A 22,020-nucleotide genomic window follows, 5' to 3' on the forward strand; every position below is an offset into this window, starting at 1 on the left:
TCGTTTTTTTCGTGATGGTCAGCACGTTTTTAAACTAATGTATTATATATATTTTAAGAGGCAGGACCCGGATCTGAACTTTCCACAGCTTGTTCAATATACAGGCAATTTTATAAGGAAGGCTTTCTAGATAAAAAGAATGCGATATTGCTTAGAGAGTGTGTTTGTGTGTGTGTGTGTGTGTGTGTGTGTCTGTGTGTGTGTGTGTGTGTTGTTTCCATACGTCTTAATAATGTTATTATGTCCGCGTGTCATTGTAGTAGAACTGTGTGAGTTTGGTCTCTGCTGTGTTTTCTGGTTCTGAAATTAATGAACTGTTGGTTTGGACACTCTGGTGTGTGATGTAATGTGTCTGTTGTCATGGTGATGATCTTTATTTTGTAGCCTAAATGTTCCTCTAATACAGTGACGGTTGAATTAAAACTCCATAAGTTAAAGAGCTGTGAGCTGTTCCCTGCTGAACTGATCATGTGTAAAGAAAGAGAAGGAGCTGTGCTGCCACCTGCTGGCTGTCTGACTCAACTGATATGATGCTCTCATCCAGAGAGAGGTTTACTATCAGCAGCTTATTGAAAATGATAAGAAGATGGATATAAAGGGTCTGATATGATGCTCTCATCCAGAGAGAGGTTTACTATCAGCAGCTTATTGAAAATGATAAGAAGATGGATATAAAGGGTCTGATATGATGCTCTCATCCAGAGAGAGGTTTACTATCAGCAGCTTATTGAAAATGATAAGAAGATGGATATCAAGGGTCTGATATGATGCATCCAGAGAGAGGTTTACTATCAGCAGCTTATTGAAAATGATAAGAAGATGGATATAAAGGGTCTGATATGAATGTGTACATTAGAGCAGGAATGTGCAGTTATTGTCCAAAACAGTTTAAATCCAAACATATGTGTAGTAGTGAAGATAGTAAGGATGGGGGGGGGGGGGGTCTTCAGATGGAGGTAGAACTAACAGACTTGTTGCTGCCCTTCAGCTCTCACAGTTGGCTTTGACTTCATGTATTAACTTCTAGCTGTGTTCTCATCAACGTCACCATCTGCTAGAAGAATTGGGATGGATCCATGGAAGTGGGGGGGGGGGGGGCCGTCTGATGCCTTGTATGTTATGAAGAGTTTCCGGTGAAAAACACATCTAAAGAATGTAAATGTGACCCTCAATGTGAGTAGTTTGTCTCTTTGTAGCTGCATGAGGCTCATTCTGCTTTAACCTCTGTTGCCTGATTTTGGTCTATTTCCCTTCCCCAAAGGGAGAAGCTTCTAACAGAAGAACTGGGAGGCCAGAATGCATGTATGAGACTTCATTAAAAACCTACATTCTTCTAGTTTATGAAAATGGGCTGGATTAGTATGAGATTAAAACACAACATACACTACAGCAGTTCAAACATGGTTCAAAATAGTTATTTTGGTAAAATAACTAAAACATACTTTGTCCACCTCTCCTCAACCTCTCCTAAACCTCTCCAAGTGACCACATTTTGCTAAATGTTTTTACTCACTTCTATACTATTATAAAAAACATACTAAAGACTTAAAATGACTTCCAAAACCTTTTAACATTCATTCAAACACTGTTGATCATATTTGTTCTCATAAATCACATGGATGTGGCTGCTGGCTCTGGGAGGCGGGACTTAGCTCTGTTGTCCATTCATTAGGACTGGCTCCTATTGGTTGTTCCTATGTACGGTTGGAAAGGGAACGTGATTGGCGCTCCACAGTGGGAGCGCTCGCTGGACGTCGGGGTGTCCCGGGGTGAAAACTAAACAGAAAAAGGCGGGGATAGTTTCTTTGTGTAGGCAGCAACGTGAAGAAAACAAACGTACCCGGGAACACGGTGCAGGGCGAGGAGACGGAACGAGGTCGGCACATGAAGTTAGCAGACAGTTAGCATGGACTCTACAGGACAATATTCCTAACCTGGATGAATTCTTTCCATCTGTGGAGACTTCCGGACTAGAGGAATATTAATAAGACAGGAAAGGACGGGGACTGAAGGTTTAGGACAGCCTCCAGGTAGGGAAGCGCCATCATCTTCTCCTTTTGTTCTTCCAGGCGACATGCGGCCGCTCTTTACAACAACTAGTCATCTCTAATATCTAGAAATACATCTTCATCATCCTACCAACACTGCTTTTTTTGTTGGCTTCTACATACACATGTAAAGCATGTCCATATTGACCAAAGTTTAGAACATTTATGTTTATGTAACAGGTTGTATTGTGTAAATGAGATCAGTTACATTGTTTCTTTAACCAGGGCAGCAGTTTTCAGATTACATTATGAATTTACATAATTGTAAAAGAGTTCTTGACTGTTGTAGGAAGACGTGGCTGATCTTTAATGTAATATCTACATTACCCATCATCAGCCACCATTCCTCCAATGTCCCAAAGGCCCATTCTGTTTACTCATCTGATATCATTTTAAAAGGCTAACTGAGAAAACATTGGAGAACCCTTTTACAATTATGTAAATTCATAATGTAATCTGAAAACTGCTGCCCTGGTTAAAAAAACAAAACAATGTAACTGATCTCAGCTGGGATTCTGTCTGGAATGGACATTTCTAAGTGACCCCAAACTTTTAACTTGTGTGTGTGTGTTTGTGTGTCTGTGTGTATATATATATATATATATATATATATATATATATATATATATGTATATGTATATGTATGTATATGTAGAGCTGTTTATACATACACATTAAAAAAATAGTGGAATAATTACGTCTGGCATGACCACCAGACGTAAATAAATGGCACAAACTAACTAAATGGTGGTAGGTAATACATCTGATTTCATATACTGCTTTAGTAAAACAAATATTTTTTAGGGCTCTGGCTCTCGCCTGAGACCATTGTCGACGCATATGCAGGACACAAAAAAACGAAAAATCTCTGTTGCACTAGTCCGGACATGTTGCCGTGCCAACCTTGAAATAACGGTTTCCTAAATGCCATGTATATATATATATGTGGTGTCAGCTTACTAATTGATGGCATGTTTTGTGTAGATTTTGACTTTTATACGTTTTATTCCACTTTGTTCACCTGTTAGGAGCTAGCTGGTGAAGGTGGCGTCTGTATCGGCCTTAATGGATGCACCATGACCCTTTTCATGATCTACTGATCGCTGTGGATTAGTCTTTTTTTTTTTTTTTTTGTGTCATTAATTGGATTACGCCGATTGGATTTGATAAGGGTGAATTGTTAAATTGTTACAATATAATTTAAATCTGCTTTAAAAATCCTCCTGTCTCTGTGTGTAGATCAGCAGATAGTATATGAGTATAGTGATGTTCTAGTGTGGAGTGTCTCCTGTCTCATGGTGTGTCTCTGTGTGTAGATCAGCAGATAGTATATGAGTATAGTGATGTTCTAGTGTGGAGTGTCTCCTGTCTCATGGTGTGTCTCTGGTTGTTGTCTTCACAGCTCATCTGTGGGACGAGACCCTTCTGACTTCAGGACGTCCGTCTGGAATTAGTTCCCCCTGAAGAACAAGAATGAGTTCTCCACAAAAGGTGAGATCACTTTGACTCCAAGTGTTTGGATTAGTTTAGTCATTGGATGCTCCATGGATCTCCTCTTTACTTTAGATATCAACCTTAGGGCTAGATTTATCAAGCCGCTTGCGCCTGTTTCCAGGAGCTAATTGGTCGCAAAGACGGACGTAAGCGATGCGGACTATTTACAAACAGGGGCACTTGGGTAAAATTGTAATACATTTTATTTGTAAAGCACTTTTCATAAAAGAATCTGAAAGTGCTACAGAAACCACATGCATTAAATGCATTAAAAACAGAAAACAAAACAACAACAAAAAATACAAGCGATAAAATACATACGTAAAATACGCATAAAAAACAGCTAAAGAGCAGTTTAGTGCTTTGGGACTGGAGGTTACGGGTAGATGAGTGAGGGATAATGAGGTCTTTGAGATATTGCGGGGTGTTGTTGTAGATGCAATGGTGGGTGATGGGGGCAATCTTGTGTTGAATTCTTGAGGTTATGGGGAGCCAATGAAGGTTCTGAAGAAATGGGAGTGATGTGGTCGTAATTGCGTTTTCATCAGAGTTCGGGCAGCACAGTTCTGAATGAAAAAACAGATTGTCTGCCACATGAGAGAGAAGAGACAAGTTGCGCTTTCAATATGCGTTCCTGGGAGGGTTGTGGGGAAAGTGGGAGTTCCACCCAAAAAGGTGGGAGGATAAGCGCAAAGTGTGCCTAATTATATATCCCGCAGTATTGACAAAGACTGTCAGTAAGAGCGCGTCTCTATTCTGCGGGGGAAATTCTCCGCCTCTTAAAAGCAGGTCTAAACCAGCCGCAATCGAGTTTCCTCGTAGACCTTTATGCCGCTGGTGAAATGGCAACAGTAATTTGAGCAAGACGAAGACATAGGTGAGGCTGAACATATTTTTAACACAAGAATCACACTTTGTCAGTGAACACAACATCATTTAGGGTTACAGATCAAGCAGCCATGCAATATTAGTTACTGGAAGAAATCAAAGATGAAATTGAATCTCCCACTCAGTGTTCACATCCCATTCCAGCAGTTGTTAAACTCCTCGCTACATTACAAATATTGGCATCAGGATCATTTCAAACAGTCATAGCATCAGCAGTGGGAATATGGTAGTCTGCACTCAGCCATATCATAGCACAAGTACCGCTTTGTTACAGCGCAATCTACGGTATAGTGGGCGGAGAAAGACGCTGATTGGCTGATGGGTGTCAGGGTTGATAAATAGTACGCAAAATGTGGAAACATAGCGTGCTCTATTACTGAACTCCCATAAACAGAGGCAGCGCAAACTGGGCTAGTGTTAGTAAATTAGGCCCAGAGTGTGAACGGGCCCAGAGAGAGAGAAGTGTGGACTTTTCATTTAATAATCTTTGTCTGACATTTCATATTCCCTGTTTGTATTTTCTGTGACTAAATGTGGTTTTAAATCTGTTGAGGTGTGTTCAGACTGAAATTTAAGACTCTGATGATGTCATACAAAGTCAGACAATAGAAAGTAAACTGTTTCCAGAGGACACTAAAGAATGGTGGAGCAGCAAGAAATGCTGATTATTAGTGACTTGATTTGATGGATTAATTCTTCCTGTTGTGTCTCTGTTTAAACTCCTAATTAAAAAGTAAAGTTTCCATCTACCAAAAAGTTCTGTTGTTGCCGCTAACAGACTCAGATTATTATTCTAAGTGTCTGACAACATTACCTCCAGAGATGGAGCTTTTAGTTAAAGAGTAAGATCCTTTTAGTTTAACATGAAACAGCCCCGAAATCACCATCACCAAACTCCACCAGACTCCATGTAAATAATCAGGACTTTTAGCGTGTATAGAGCCAGCATATCTCCACATGTAAATAGGTGAATTAAGGGTTTATTTTAACCAAACCAGAGTGGTGATTGTTGGAACAGTGGAAAGATGAACCAAGAGGGCTTTTGGTAGTTTTATTTAGTTTCTGTCCACTTTGAAATAAGTGTGTTTAATAATCATAACATTTCTGTTTTATTTAAATGGAGTCTGGTGAAAAAATAAAGTAAAATGCTGAAAATTAATCTATATTTAGACGGCATTTGATATATATATTTTTTGTAAATTAAATTAATTTATATTATGTTATGTTTACTGTAAGCCAAATCTACCTTTTGGGTATTAATAACGTTACCTTACCTTTTTAGAGAGAGCAGAACAAACTATGAAAAGAAAAGTCCCCTGAACACACTGTAAAAAAAAAACAGTCTCTGTAGACAACCCAGGCTCCACAAACGGCAACAAAAACCAACTGCGCCAACCTGCTCCACGAACCATAACAAACAGTGTTCCAGCCAATAACTGACAAGAAGGAGCTGGTTGAGTCATGAATACGCATTGTGGAAGTAGCCTACCTGCTAACGCTGCTGCAGTGATGGCCAAATCACGATGACCTAAATTGAGGACAGCTACACTTGTTATTGTAAGTGCAATGATAAGTTAAAGTCCAATAGGGCTGCAGCTATCAATTATTTTGGTAATCGAATATTCTGCCAATTATTCCATCGATTAATCGAGTAATCGGATAAGAAATACTTACTAAGAAATACTTTAGTAAACAGCAATAGTAAATATTTATTATTGCTGTTTACTAAAAAAAGGAAACCTGTCGCTTGTATATATACACAAAAGACTGGTTTCCTTTTTTAGAAAAAGCAACATTTTTTATTGCCAAATTCCAAGACCCTTTTAAAAAGAAATACATTACAATAGTACATTTTTGGTGGCCCAAATGTTAATATTTTTCACCCCATTCTCCTTCTTGCCTCTGGCTCTTTGCACGGGATACGCAAAAGAGCTGTTCACTGACCAGAGGGTAAATGTGACTGTACACAGCTTACAGCAGGGCTATTCAACTACACTGTTCTGGGGGACACATTTCCAGAAGCCTAATACACAGTGAGGAGCATAGATATATCTATGGTGAGGAGAAAGAATAAAGAATGCATGATGACGTCATTCACGTGCATATTAAGTAGCCATGCTGGGGGGAGGAGCCGGTTTGTCTCCGGCAGCAGCTACATCTCCAAAGATTAGAAGCAAACTAATAAACAGACTACAAACCAACAGCTTTCATTTTAGCTTGTTGGTAAAACATCGCTGTTAGCAGAGTAGCATGCGGCAGGCTAGTTGTGTAAAACATGGCTATTAGCAGAGTAGCATGCTGCAGGCTAGTTGTGTAAACAGCGCGGTGGACGAGAGCAGCAGACGTTATCTACCTTGTGTCTGGCTCGCTCCGTGGAATGGATGTGTACACTGGAGGTTTGTTACAGAGATGTGGTGAGTGTCCACTGTTACCGTCCCTCCGTCCAACTCATTTGAATCCATAGTCCTACAGATTAGTGGGCCAGTCCCTACTGTATTAGTCATCATCTATCGCCCACCCAAGTCCAACAATAATACTTTTTTAACTGATTCTTTTAAACATCTGTTTAGGGCTGCAGCTATCGATTATTTTAGTAATCGAGTATTCTACCAATTATTCCATCGATTACTCAAGTAATCAGATAAGAAATACTTTTGTTTTATGGAAAAGCAGTAATAGTTTGGTCAAATTTTCAGAAAAGGCTACATTTTTATTGCCTACATTGCTAACAATCATCTCTCAAAAAAACTAAACATTAAGTGCATTTAAATGCCATATTACATTGTAAAAATGTTAAAGAAACCATTTTCTGAAATTACATCAACCTCAAACTAAGGCATACATTAAACATACTGTACATAAACATTACATTAAGTTGTGCAACTTAACTTTCAGAACTACAAGTTTTAACCTGAGACTGATCTGTATATAGGCCTATATGTAAGTATTACTTATACTCAACCTATTTTAATTTATATATTTCATTACATTGTCACACAGCTCTGTTACACTTATGCATCCCAAAACCACAAGTAGATCAACTGTGAAACAGCTGATCAACATCAGCTGTTTCTCTGTAAAGAGAGAGAAGGTAAGAGAGAGTGGTGCACAACAATCAGCTGTTTTTGCTTTGGGGGTGCTTTTCAGCCAAGGGATAGTCAACAAGTCGGGGCTTTAGATCAAATTGTGGTCACCACTGGGTGTTTCACGTATTTTCTTGTCTTTGATTTTGGTAGTTGTTGTGTTTGGTGTAGTTTCATCGTCCATACAACTCTGTGATTAACTTTTGTCAGATCCGCTTTTCTACAAAATATTAAAACATGAATGGATGATTAAGTTAGACTCAATGTTTTTTCTCTTGAGATGCATTGATGTCGTTTTTGCATTCTTTGTAAGTGGGTATCGTGCTAAATACTTATAGTTCGGTTTTTGCAGTAGACACACTGTACAGAGTTTTAGTTTTAATTTACGTTTGAACTGATTCCAAACTTTGGACACTTTCTGTTGTTTTCTCCAGCCTGTCTCTTAGCCCCTCACTATTTTCTTGTCTTTGTTCTGGCATGTGTTTTGCCAGCAGACTGAGCAGATCCGTCTGTGGATGATTAAGACAGTAATAATGATGATCCGTTTGGAAAACACCGTCCGTCAGCATACAACGTTGGTAACATTGATTTAACGTAATAATTCCGTGAGGCAAATCATTTTGTATCGAGAATTTTTTTGTAATGAAATTTTTGTAATGAAATTATTCGAGGAATTGTTTTTCAGCCCCACGTCCGTCTGCTCCATGTTACTTAATGTCATCATTTTGAGTGATTTTAATATTGATATTGGCAATACTAGCAACACTCACAAGGGACATTTCCTCAGTACTCGACAGTTTTGGATTACAACAGCACATTGACTTTCCCACAAACAACAAAGGGCACATCCTGGACCTCATCTGTTGCTCTGGGTTAACCCTTTTCAATTGTACTGCATCTGGTTTGCCCATCTCTGACCATAAGTTAATTTCTTTTAATGTCAATTTATTACCATCTAAAACAAATCCACCTCGCTCCATTTCATTTCGAAACATCAAGAACATTGATCTACCTGCTCTCTCTGTTGGAATTAACTATCTCCTCATCGAAAAATCAGCCAATGCTGACGACCTGGTTGCACAGTACAATGATGGACTTCACAACCTCTTGGACACTCTTGCTCCTCTGAAAACCCGGAGCGTTTATTTTACGTATTCTGCTCCATGGTACACACCGGCTCTACGTCAGTTAGGGGTGCACCGATCCGATATTAGGATCGGATATTGGCTCTGATATTGCAAAAATAGCAGTTTGGGGTTTTTTTACACTCCGTCGCTGCTCCGGGACCCCTGTTAACTGCGTACCCTTCTCACTCATGGTAGTAACTTTATAACACAACAATTAATAACCCACAACTAACTCTCTTAAAAGGATAAAACACAAAAGCATATAACAATTTGAGACTTGAACTACATATTTTATATTTACAAATGTAGCTACACCGCCGAATGACATGCTGGGTAACATTACAACTGCTAGCCAGGTAGCATAACAGTCTGTTAAGCTGGGAGAGGCTAGGGTCGCTACTGCACAAGAACCGAGAAGAAAGTTAGCTAGAGGATGAAGAAAGACCGGAGATACACCAGAACAACGTGTGCTCAAGAGAGGAGCCGTCTGTTGTTCCAAAGTTTTTTCTTTCTAACAAATTGGACATAATTTAGCCACTGTTGTTGCCCGTCGCTCTAACGTTACTCGGTCATGCTAACGTTACTGTGCTAACGTTAAAGACCTGTCACTTCAAGCATGCAGCGGAGCAACATTATGAACGCAATCCACCTCCGGTCCCGCTACAGACCGTTGAGAAAGACGGGTTCAGAGCAATGATTAAAACTCTGGATTTAAGATGTCTCGCCTCGCTGAAATACGTCCGCCAACCTACTAACGTTATTCAAACGCAAAGGAGGCTGACAGCGGAGCTCCGTTCAGTCACCCACTACAACCACACTACAACCTAACTTACCTGTGGCCAAGGTAGTGGTTATACAACTAGCTTACAACTATTTAGTTTTGAAAGGGAAACGGTGTTAAAGTTGTATGTGTAGGCTATTCATTCGATTTGAGTTTATTTTACTACTTTGCAGTTTGCACAATACAAATAGTTTAGCTTCTGTGGATTCCTCTTTATACAAAGTTATTGTATAATGTTGTGGAGCCAAACAAACTCTTAATGAAAGCTTTTAGTAAACATGATGACATTAACATGTTTTTGTGATATTCTATGTACTCCTTACAGTAGAATAAGCCATTACAAGCCTATATAAAGGTGGCCCATTATTATTTATTTAAATTTAATTTAAGAAGTTTGATTACATTATATTTTCGATTTGAATGCACAATTGTTTTTTAAATAAATAAATAAGAAATCAATACATTACATCTATGTTATTTTGTCTTAGTTAGGAAAGTAATGTTTAGTTAGGAAGGTATAAGGTGGAAGGTATACAGTTTATTATTAATTCAGCAATGGGATCGGTATCGACAGATACACAAAGCTCTGGTATCGATATCGGGACTGAAAAAGTGCATCCTAACGTCAGTTAAAAGTAATAGGACGCAGCCTGGAACGTCTCTACAAAAACTAGTTGTACATAAGGAAATGTATGACAACCATATGCTGCACTATAAGGATTCCCTCTCTATAGTAAAATCTAAATACTACACTCCTCTAATATCATCTGACGAAGGGAACACTCTGGCCCTGTTTTCCACAATTAATACAATCTCACGACTTCCGAATACTCTCCCACCCCACCTGCATTCAATTTCTCAATGTAATAGATTTGTCATTTTTCAAAACTAAAATTTAAAACATTCACCAACAGCTGCCCTCTTCACATAATACGGATGCCAGTGCACTTCATTTGCCTACCTCTGCCCCCCGTCTTCTTTATTATCTAGTTTTCATCTCCCATCTGCCAATAAAATACCTGATCTTGACCGGAAAATCAATCATCCACCTGCCAGATTGACCCCATGCCCACCCCCTAGTCTAAACCTGTCTACCCTCCCTCTCCTCCAACTAACATCATCCACTCCTCTCTTATTTCTGCTCATGTTCTCTCCTCTATCGAAACGGCTGCCATCACCCCTGTACTTAAGAAACTTGGTGCAAATCCCAATGAAAATCCTAGAACAAACTGTTGCTGCACAGGTCCATAATCATCTCATCAACAATAACCTCTATGAACAGTTTCAATCTGGTTTTCACCCTCTCCATAGCACAGAAACAGGTAGTCAAGGTCACCAATGACCTACAGATGGCTTCTGACTCAGGTTTTCTCACTACACTCATCCTCCTTGATTTGACTGCTGCCTTTGATACCATCTCTCACAATATCCTCTTGGACCGTCTAGCCTCCATTGATGTCATCAATACATCGCTCAAATGGTTCACATCTTACCTCTCTGGCCGCACTCAGTTCGTACATCTTCAAAATGTTCAATCACAACCCTCTCCAGTTACCAGTGGTGTTCCCCAGGGCTCAGTCCTGGGTCCCCTCCTTTTTATAATTTACTTACTTCCTCTAGGTTTTATTTTCAGGAAATATAATATTCAATTTCACTGCTACGTGGATGATGCCCAGCTCTACTTGTCCACCAAACCCACTTCCATGCTCCCTCTGTCTTCCCTGTCTGACTGTTTAGACAAAGTTAAAACCTGGTTCACTCATAACTTCCTCTGGTTCCAAATCCAGTCTAGCAAAATGTCCCAGTTTCTCTCTCTTCATCAACAATTCCAAAGTCTCCTGTATCTCTTTTTCTTTTTATAAGGCAATTACAAATATTAGGTCCATTGAAAGAATATGAATGTTGTGATGTTTAATGTTTACAGACCTAAGAGTGTTTTTGAGAACTTCTGTGCCTCAGTCAGTGACCGCTCAAGAAGATGCATCAGCCATGAGTTTCGCAATGTCGTAGCCTAGCTACACGCTTGTCTCCTTAGCCCGTTTGATTAAAAAACACATGGCGTATGCGCCATGGCAATAATAACGGCGCCACATGGCGTTTTATCTTAAATTTGTGGACATGGTGAGAAAGCTCTGGCCCTAAACAGCCAAGCTCGGGAGCAGATCAATCAGTTGTCAGGAAAGAAAACAAAACGTCTTGCGCTGTCCTACTAACAAGCTAACGTTAGCTCGTCGGTTAGAATGGGCAAGTGTCTGAAGGTCTGGCCAGATCTGCGTACCAGCTGGCGGACGAGGCTGGGAGCAATGTGGCTAGGGGTTAGCACAACAAGCGGATCAGCGTGCGAGTCATTCTAGAGCTAATGAAACTGGGGAGCTGGAAGACCCGCCTGCCGGTTCCTGATCAGCTAGCAACAGAGAGAGGGTTGTGAATAAGATAAAGATGGTATCGGTGGTGCTCCACCTTTGGAAGGGTATTTTTCAAACACAGCCAACGTGCTAACGCACATTTGACGGTATAACTCAGATGTGCCGATCACTGGGGTGAGAAAAAAAAAACCTGAGCCCAACTCTTTATTCCTGCTGCTATTAAGCAGCCTTTAGACGCATAAGTAGAACGGGATGAAACAATCACTGAAGAAATTGGCATTTACATTGGCATATTATACTACATTATATATTATATTATCTAGCCATGGTGGAACTAATTGAGACACCTCCGTAATACACAGGTTCTTTTTTTTTGTTTCATCCTATCATCGATATGACAAAAAAAGTTCAGTCAAAAGATTTTTTTTCACATCTGAAAAATTTAGAATATTTCGGAACTTATAAAGGTTATGAAGAGGACATTTGCTTCCGTAATAACATGTCTGCAACCGGCACATATTTTCCTTCATTCTGTCATAAATTGTTGTATGAAAAGTTAAAATTGTGAGTGAGAGCAAGTCTAGGGTTCAAAGAAGATTGTTCACTAACTCATCTGTTTGTCTGTTGCTATCGAAACAGAGAGGAGGAGAGGTACCCAAACGTCACCATTGTCAACACTGTGACAAATCCTTCACAACATCTGGATATTTAAAGATTCATCAGAGAGTTCACACTGGAGAGAATCTACACAGCTGTGATCAATGTGGGGCAGCTTTCACACGAAAGAGTTACCTAAAAAACCATCAAAGCATTCATACTGGACAGAATCTTCACAGCTGTGATCAATGTGGGGCAACTTTCACACGACAGAGTGACCTAAAAAGACATCAAGGCATTCACACTGGAGAGAAGCCGTACAGCTGTAATCAATGTGGGACCGCTTTCACACGACAGAGTGACCTAAAAGTACATCAACGCATTCACACTGGAGAGAATCTTTACAGCTGTGATCAATGTGGGGCAGCTTTCACACACCAGAGCAACCTAAAATTACATCAACTCATTCACACTGGAGAGAAGCCGTACAGCTGTGATCAATGTGAGACAACTTTCAGGCGACGGAGTAACCTAAAAGTACATCAACGCATTCACACTGGAGAGAATCTTCACAGTTGTGATCAGTGTGGGGCAGCTTTCACACATCAGAGTACCCTAAAAGTACATCAACGCATTCACACTGGAGAGAAGCCGTACAGCTGTGAACAATGTGGGAAAACTTTTTCTCGTAGTAGTAACCTTAAAACCCATCAGCGCATTCACACTGGAGAGAAGCCGTACAGCTGTGATCAATGTGGGGCAACTTTCAGACGACGGAGAGACCTAAAAGTACATCAGCGCATTCACACTGGAGAGAAGCTGTACTGGTGTGAACACTGTGGGAAAACTTTTTCTCTGAGTAGTACCCTTAAGAGACACCAGCGCATTCACACTGCCTCGTAGCGAACATGTTTAAGAGCCAAACTGTTTCCTCCTGCCTCCTCCTCATGCCCTGATAGCTGTGTTGTTATATTCTGATCTTCTTTCCACATTGAAGGCTGACCAATTCATAAAACCCAAATCCCCTCACTGTTTACCAAGGTGATGTCAAATTTTGTCCCTTAAGACGAACAAAAGAATCAAACATTCTTAACTGGGAAGCTTTAATCAGAACGTGTCTGCTGCTGCTTAAAAAATGACTTAGTTAGACAGTTTGTGTTTAAACTGCGTCTGTGCCGCTGCCACCTTTGGACAGACAACTGATCTTAAAGACTCAGAAAACTACTTTTTTTTTTACTGCTTTTGGATATTCTTATGAAATAAATGCTAAACTAAGCAACATGGAATATAATTTCACAGATAAAAGTATGTTTTACAATATTTAACTATTACTAAAGCGTTGAATTTATTATCACAATAGGTAACATTAATTCTTCTTTTAAAGGGATATTTCACCGCTGGAAAGATGAATATGTATTAAATTGGGTAATTTTTGTAGTAGAAATGTGAAACAATTTTAGAAGTTGGTGCTCGCAGAGGCTGTGATTTTGAAAATGAACTAGTCAAACCAAAGTGAGAACAATGACTACATAACCTAAGATAACTTAGAAAAATATCTCTTTACATATAAATGAAAATATTGTGATACTATACAGCATAAGACACAATTTCAGGGTAGTTATGATGAAAATATGCGGTATGCCCCAACGTTGTTTAATATCGCAATAATGATATTACTTGCGATAAATAAACATTAAAATGTACTAAGTTCTGCCTTTCTGCTGCTTAGTATTCTGCTAAAATACAACAAATTGCTTGTTGAATTTAAAACCAATGAAAGGAAAGAGGAGCCATGGTGTGTTTTGTCAGTTACATTTTTTTTTTTTTTTTGCCAAATGTTAATGGTTCAGCAGATAAAATACCCATAATACTATACTATACTCCATACAGAACATAACATGTTATTATTAAACACTCTTTCCTTCTATGTCCTGTTAAATCACAGATTTGATCCTCGTGTTCTGGTATTCATAAGTGACATCCTTTTAATATTCTCACAAATTCAGATCAAAACAATGAAAACCTGTGAGCAGTACGAGACTAGAGTGAGTTGGTTAATTTGTGTTTAGTGCCCTGTAATGTGTGGAAGGCTTTAATTTGGACACAGTTGCTCTGATATTCATGGAAATTGGTACACACGTTGCTCTCATTATTACGGACATATTTCTAATTTACTTTTATTAGCTCCACCCAACTTGAAGTTGGCCATTTTAATTGTATGTCATTGTTGTTTTGTAGTTTACCATCATATTATCTTCTTTTGTGAACTTTCATTTAATAATCTTTGTCTGACATTTCATATTCCCTGTTTGTATTTTCTGTGACTGAATGTGGTTTTAAATCTGTTGAGGTGTGTTCAGACTGGAAGTAAAGACTCTGATGATGATGATGATGATGATGTTTTCCAGCCAACACTAAAGAATGGTGGAACAGCAGGGAACAGACCAAGTCAAATAGCAAACAGCTGATTTATTCATCTGACTTGTAAATTAATGTCAATGATTTCATTTTAAACATCTTGAAATTTGAAAAAAATGAATGCTTACTCATGCAAAGAAGCTTATGCTCGGTCCTGGACGTAGCAGCAGACTTGCAGGGATTTCTGGACCTCTTCAGTTCTCTGAACAGAATAAATGAAATAAATCGAGGCCTCATGCTGATTATTTGGGACTTGATTTGGTGGATTTCTCCTTCCGTATCTGTTTAAACTCCTTGATAAGAGAACGTTTCCATCCACTAAAAGTGCTGACAGACTCAGATTATTATTCTAAGTGTCTGACAACATTACCTCCAGAAATAGAGCTTTTAGTTAAAGAGTAAGATCCTTTTAGTTTAACATGAAACAGCCCCGAAATCACCATCACCAAACTCCACCAGACTCCATGTAAATAATCAGGACTTTTAAGTGTATAGAGCCAGCATATCTCCACCAGACTCCATGTAAATAATCAGGACTTTTATGAGCCAGCATATCTCCACCAGACTCCATGTAAATAATCAGGACTTTTAGCATAGAGCCAGCATATCTCCACCAGACTCCATGTAAATAATCAGGACTTTTAGCGTGTATAGAGCCAGCATATCTCCACCAGACTCCATGTAAATAATCAGGACTTTTAGCGTGTATAGAGCCAGCATATCTCCACCAGACTCCATGTAAATAATCAGGACTTTTAGCGTGTATAGAGCCAGCATATCTCCACCAGACTCCATGTAAAATAATCAGGACTTTTAGTGTGTATAGAGCCAGCATATCTCCACCAGACTCCATGTAAATAATCAGGACTTTTAGCGTGTATAGAGCCAGCATATCTCCACCAGACTCCATGTAAATAATCAGGACTTTTAGCGTGTATAGAGCCAGCATATCTCCACCAGACTCCATGTAAATAATCAGGACTTTTAGCGTGTATAGAGCCAGCATATCTCCACCAGACTCCATGTAAATAATCAGGACTTTTAGCGTGTATAGAGCCAGCATATCTCCACATGTAAATGGGTGAATTAAGGGTTTATTTCGAACCACAGTGGAAAGATGAACCAAGACGGCTTTTGGTAGTTTTATTTAGTTTCTGTCCACTTTGAATGAAGTGTGTTTAATAATCATAACATTTCTGTTTTAATTAGAGTGTGGCAAATAAATAAAATAAAATGCTAAAAATGAATCTATATTTATTAATTTCTCCTTATACGTCCACATTATTTTAATTATAGAAAGGCTTTATACAATATTTCATACTCAAGTAAAGTACAAGTGCCTTGAGTTAATTACAGTACTTGAGTAAATGTACTCAGTTACTCAGTTGACTAACATGAACTCTGGAAAGAAGGAATTGAATGTTTGGAATGATTTGGACAAGACTTTGAAATAAGTGTGTTTAATAATCATAACTGTGGAAAACTCCCTGCTGGACTGATGAGCCTACATCACTCCATGTCAACATGACTGTTGGACCTGAATGCTACTGCTATGTTCCATTTGAGGTCTTAGAACGCCATCTAGTGGCCAATAGATATAACGACACAATGAAACCTATATTCTTTACTACATTGGGTTCTATTGATTCCCATTACTATCCAGAATTATTTGGATGTTTGCACAGCAACTATTTATTGCATATCAATAATGTATATTGCATTTACTGTATAATTTGTATTGCAGTATGATTTGTTGCTTATTGCTCTTTAATCTGTATATATGTGAATTCATTATGTACATGTTATATTTACATATTCTGTATTTCCTTATTTCACAGAAACCACACACACACACACACACACACACACACACACACTCTATTGCACACAATTGATTTGTACACAAAGGTCAACCAATGTTTGAGCCTTCTTGTGTTGAGTGAGGGCCAACCAACCATTTCATATAATACACAGTGATGGGTAGAGTACTTTGCATGCATTATAAATCTACAATCTAAAATGTGGAGTGTCTGTAAAACACATCTCCATAGTCTAAAACTGGCAAAAAGGTAGATTCAACCAGCTTTTTCTTGAAACTATAAGTGGAAAAGCATTCAAATCATAGTATAGCATGTCGGAAAAAAGTCATAGTATAGTATGTCGAATAACAGGCACCGCCCCCCTGGTTACGTTGTTTTTCCGACTGGTAGCGTACTAGTTGGAAAAACAACGTAACCAGGGGGCGAACAATCTGAACATACTTTAGATTTTTAAGAAACAACATTTTGTTTCTGGAAACAATCTAATAATTCATTAGTCAGTGTTCTCAACATAAATAAATCCATCTTACCTCTGAGTGTTTAGAGGAGACAACATTAAAAACAGTGTAAGAGCCCTTTAGTGTTAGCATTGGTTAGCTGATATTAAACCGATGGTGTGTTAAAGGACACGTGGACATCTGACAACTGGATTGATCAGCAGGAGTATTAAAACAATCTGAAATGGAAGCATCTGATTGGTACTTTCAGCGACAAGGCCATGATGACATCATCCTGCAGGAGAGGACTGTGATTGGCCGGCTGTCAGCGGCCCAGGATGTGGTAGATGTGACCCTGAAGACAAATGAAAACATCTTTTTTTTTTTTCATATATATATATATATATATATATATATATGTGTGTGTGTGTGTGTGTGTGTGTGTGTGTGTGTGTGTAACTTTATTTACAGACTCAAGGTCTAGATATAAAAGTATACATAACATATTACAGGAAGGGTACACACAAACATAAAAACATACAGACATACTGTCTACCACATATTACATAAAAGGGAACATACAAAACATACATATACAGACAAAGATGGTTATGAACAATACTTAAAACATATGCAGTTGCATGTGCCAGTGTTTCCAGAGTTTGGAAGTATATCTGGTATCACTAAGTGCAGGGTTAGTTAAGACAGTTAAAATTGAATTCTTTGACTCTGTTAATCGGCACCTGAATTTGTACATAAAATTCCTCAGCAATGGGAACATTACTCGTCACAAACAAATGGCTAGCACTGGTCCATCGTGGACATTCTAAATGCATCATTGTATGCCACCTTTATCTTATTTATCTTGGCTTTACTATACCTACACCATGGATTAATACGCCTATCTCTCACCATACAACCAGTCTTACACACGTCTAATGTCCTAGAAAGACCCACACCCAACCCACACTCCAGCAGATGACTGGTTTAAGGACCAGGGTAACTAAGTCTGAATGTACTTGAAAGTATTGTGTTTTACTTAAAAAAAACATAGTTTACAGAAGGTCTACCTACCTATAGGCTACCTGAATTTCTGAAATGTACTATATTTCTAAATATGCTATTTCTACACTTAATGGCAAAAATTGCACTGGTCTGCTGGACTTGGTTGAACAAAAATAAACAATATTGTGTTGCTTAAGCTTATGTATTCATTATTATATTATAGTCATCTATATTATAGTCATTATTCAATAATATACTAAAAATCCATGTGAAAAAAATTACTTCTCACTGTTCTCAGGTCAAATATTTATGCAATTAAAATGCGATTAATTTTGATTAATTAATTACAAAGCCTGTAATTAATTAGATTAATTTTTTTAATCGAGTCCCGGTCCTAATATATATATATATATATATATATTTTCTTATATTCTCAAATAGAATTTGTTCTAACGCTTTAGAGCGTATACTCGCTAGAGCGATTGGCCTGTAGTTTTCTATGCTTGATACCTTACAGGTTTTGTCCTTAATAACTGGCACTAACAGTACAGGTAACACAGAGTCAGGTCATATGATGTGCTAATAATCCAGAGAAACATATAGGAAGTAACACTGAGATTCTATGGCTTGCATACTTCAGGTGTTCAGCTGTTATTTGGTCAAGACCACATGCTTTGTTCACTGCCCATTTCTCAATAGCATGACACACTTCATCAGGTCTAATAACCACACCATCATTATTAATGACATCATCAACATGTTTCCTCCATAGCTCCGCAACATTTTCATCCCCAGAGATCCCATCAATACTGGATGGCAAAGGCATCTTGCTGTTATTGATGACCTTTACTTCCTTCCAGAAATCATACAAATTATTCTGCTGAAACTTTCTGGCCATATAATTTGCCCTCATCATCTGCTCATTACTTTTGATAAAGCGTACAGCATATTTAAACCTGGCATTTGCCTTTTTCTTATGTTCAAACTCTCGGCCATACCTAGCTTTTCCAGATGATACCCAGCTCCAAAAAGCTTCCTTAGCCTCCACATGAAGTTCAGACACATATTCGTTCCATCCTGGTCTAATCTTATGCTTTCTCTTGGATGAATAAGTTACTGACATTAACTAAACAGTTCACAATTTTGTCATACATGATAACTATATATCTATGATGTTTGTGACTCTTACAATTTAAGTTGCCACACAAAATAGCTTCAAGTGGTATATCAATATTACTAAGACTATTAGCACTCAGTGCGTTGTACTTCCATAGATCATATTCTGTGAGCTTTGCCCAGTCCACTCTTCTATTTTGCTCATTATTATCATTATCATAGTTAGTCAGCTCAGGTAGACTGTCTAGATGTATTATCATGGAGACAGGTATATGATCTGCTGTGGCTACACAATACATCATTTCAGTTATTTAATAATAATTTCCAAGCAATCATGAGCATCAGCCGTACATATACAGTGGTCTAGCCAAGATGTTGTATGCCATACTTCACTGATATATGTGTAACTGTCTACTGGTAACAGCATTTTACTTGAGAGAACTAACTTACTGTCAAGACAAAATTGATTAAGGTGTTTGGCAAATAGAGAGTTAACATCCGACATATCAGCATTCATATCACCCATCACAAAAATGCAAGTACTTTGACTCTCTTTAATGAGTGAGCTGATAAAGGCAAGCCTATTTAGATATTCATTTTCATTTTGGTAGCATTCATGTGGCGTGTACACATTTAAAATAATAAAAACATTTTTATCATGTACAACTTTAATTGCTATGGCCCAGTCCACCTCTAGTCTAATCACATCGATCAGTGGGTCACGTTTCCTTATGCCATAGGATGGCCACCCCTCCAGGTATTCTGCCACGCACTATTCCCATACTTAGATCTGTTGTTGACTCACCTGCGCCATAAAAGTTTTCATACACAGAGTTAAGTTTATCTAGATATTTGGGGAACAGAGTCTCTTGTATACATAAAATATCAGCACTCTCTAAGAGCTTGTCAATAACAAAACGTAGCGCTTTGTCTTCGGCACCGAGTTATATGACACAACTCTCATGATCATATCATAGTCCAGTCGTCACTGCAACAGCTGCTCCAGCCTCAGACACATTATCATTTATATTTGCAAATACGTTTCTTTTATCTAATGTTTTGCGTGCTTCATAAAAAAAAAAAAAAAGCCGCACAAAGACGCCCTCTGGCCACAGCTGTGGCTCATACATTTCACTCATCTCATTGCATTCTGCAATTACTTTGAAGGAATTATACCGTCTTTGGGCACTTTCTATCTTTTGGCATTTTACAGCACGATGTAGTTCATCTTTCAAGTAACTAACCAATGTTTCCGAATTTACATCTGGGGAGAATTTTGTTGCAAAAACACTCACCAACTTAGTCTTTCCAACCCGTATGTTTCCTCCGTCACTGGTTCCAACAATGCCACTTTTCTTCTCCTTTCTCGGAGCGTTCGGTTTGGCCTTGGGCTGAGCAGTATCTCCGGTTAACGGTTGTCTTCACTACCCTGCTCCATGCCGGGGTAGATCTCTCTCCGCTCCCCTCACTCGAGACTTCCTCCGTTACGCTGACACCCACAACCGTGCATCCAGGTACATGCCCATCACTGTCTTTTCCCCGACTCGGGGCCTCCTTGGTGAACTTCCTCCAGGCTTCTCAATTGCCCACGTGCGTTGGTCTAGACCGGCTGTAACTGACCGGAGATCCTCGCAGATATCGGTCTGCGCAGACATGGCCTGTATCGTGGTTGATACATTCATGCTAAGACATTTGATTTTCCCTAGCAGACAAGAAACATCAATGGTGTTGAACATCACAGGGGGAAGATCATCCTGATGATGAGACACAAACCTAGGAATGTTTCCACCAGCCTCGTTGAGCACTTTCAGACAGCTCTTAACGTTGTTAGCGTCTTTTTGTTGTCCTTTGTGCGAGATGCAGCGTTGAGTGGTATTTGGGCAAAGCTCAAGCTCTTTGAGCTCTCAATCCCCTCTGACCCAAAGTGGTTAACAGTCAACATAACAATATCATCCTGACTTAGAGTTCTCATTTTCACCACAAGAAAGTTCACCAGCTCATCTTCCACCACCATTGGACCGTCTACTGTGGTGTACATCTCCGGTTTTATTCGAGCAGCCGCGTCTTTACCCGCTGTGTCCGCCATACTGACCCACAATTTTTACTATAATTTTTTTTCAAAATATTCAACATGATATACTATGACTTTTTTTTCCTAAAATTTCAACATACTATTAAACAGACTTATTTTTGACATATTATAGTATGACTTTTTTTCAAAAGTTTTTTTCCTCATGGGACAAATTCTCTGGGCAGCTGTGGGTGGCGGGCAAAGCAGAGAAAAGGGAGGTAAACTTTCCCCTTACGACCTCATAAGGAGAAGATTCCTGATTGGTCCATCTGAGCTTTTATTTTCTCAAAGGCAGAGCAGGATACTCAGGGCTCGGTTTACACCTATCACCATTTCTAGCCACTGGGGGACCATAGCAGGGCTGGAGGAACTCATATTAATGTTAAAAAAAAACTCATAAAGTGAATTTTTCATTCCATGGGACCTTTAAAATATTTTGCATGTTTTATTCATTAGGAATCTGTTTATGACTTGTAAATTCTATTTGTATTTTTGAAAATATTGAATATATATTAATTCAAATTAAGGCCAGCAAATCAGTTTAGCATCAGCTTTTACAAAAAATGTCATACAATGAAACCAACAAAAACCCTAAAATATTCCACATTTTTGGTGTTATTTAACTTTTTTTTTTTTAAATTAACTAATTTAAACCATTCCAACTTTTCTCACTGCTTTACCTTCTTCCTACGCATTAAAGCCAGCAATCTATTTCAGCTTTAGCAATTTAGCTTTTAAGCATTCACAAGCATTTTCTACAGGAAATGCC

General features: G+C 38.7%; 1 protein-coding gene and 1 pseudogene across 1 annotated transcript; both read left to right on the forward strand.

Annotated features, from left to right (window-relative positions):
• The window catches only part of LOC114574063 (zinc finger protein 501-like), a 134,005-nt pseudogene that overhangs the window by 48,858 nt on the left and 63,127 nt on the right, over window positions 1-22,020 (forward strand).
• LOC114574088 (zinc finger protein 271-like) lies at window positions 1,744-15,047 on the forward strand. Its single transcript, XM_028606402.1, has 3 exons — window positions 1,744-2,030; window positions 3,451-3,539; window positions 12,427-15,047. Exons 2-3 carry the CDS (start codon window positions 3,522-3,524, stop codon window positions 13,285-13,287), a joined length of 879 nt encoding a protein of 292 aa, XP_028462203.1. The 5' UTR covers window positions 1,744-2,030; window positions 3,451-3,521; the 3' UTR covers window positions 13,288-15,047.

This window comes from Perca flavescens, chromosome 19 (assembly GCF_004354835.1).
Source record: "Perca flavescens isolate YP-PL-M2 chromosome 19, PFLA_1.0, whole genome shotgun sequence".
Taxonomy (NCBI): Eukaryota; Metazoa; Chordata; class Actinopteri; order Perciformes; family Percidae; genus Perca; species Perca flavescens.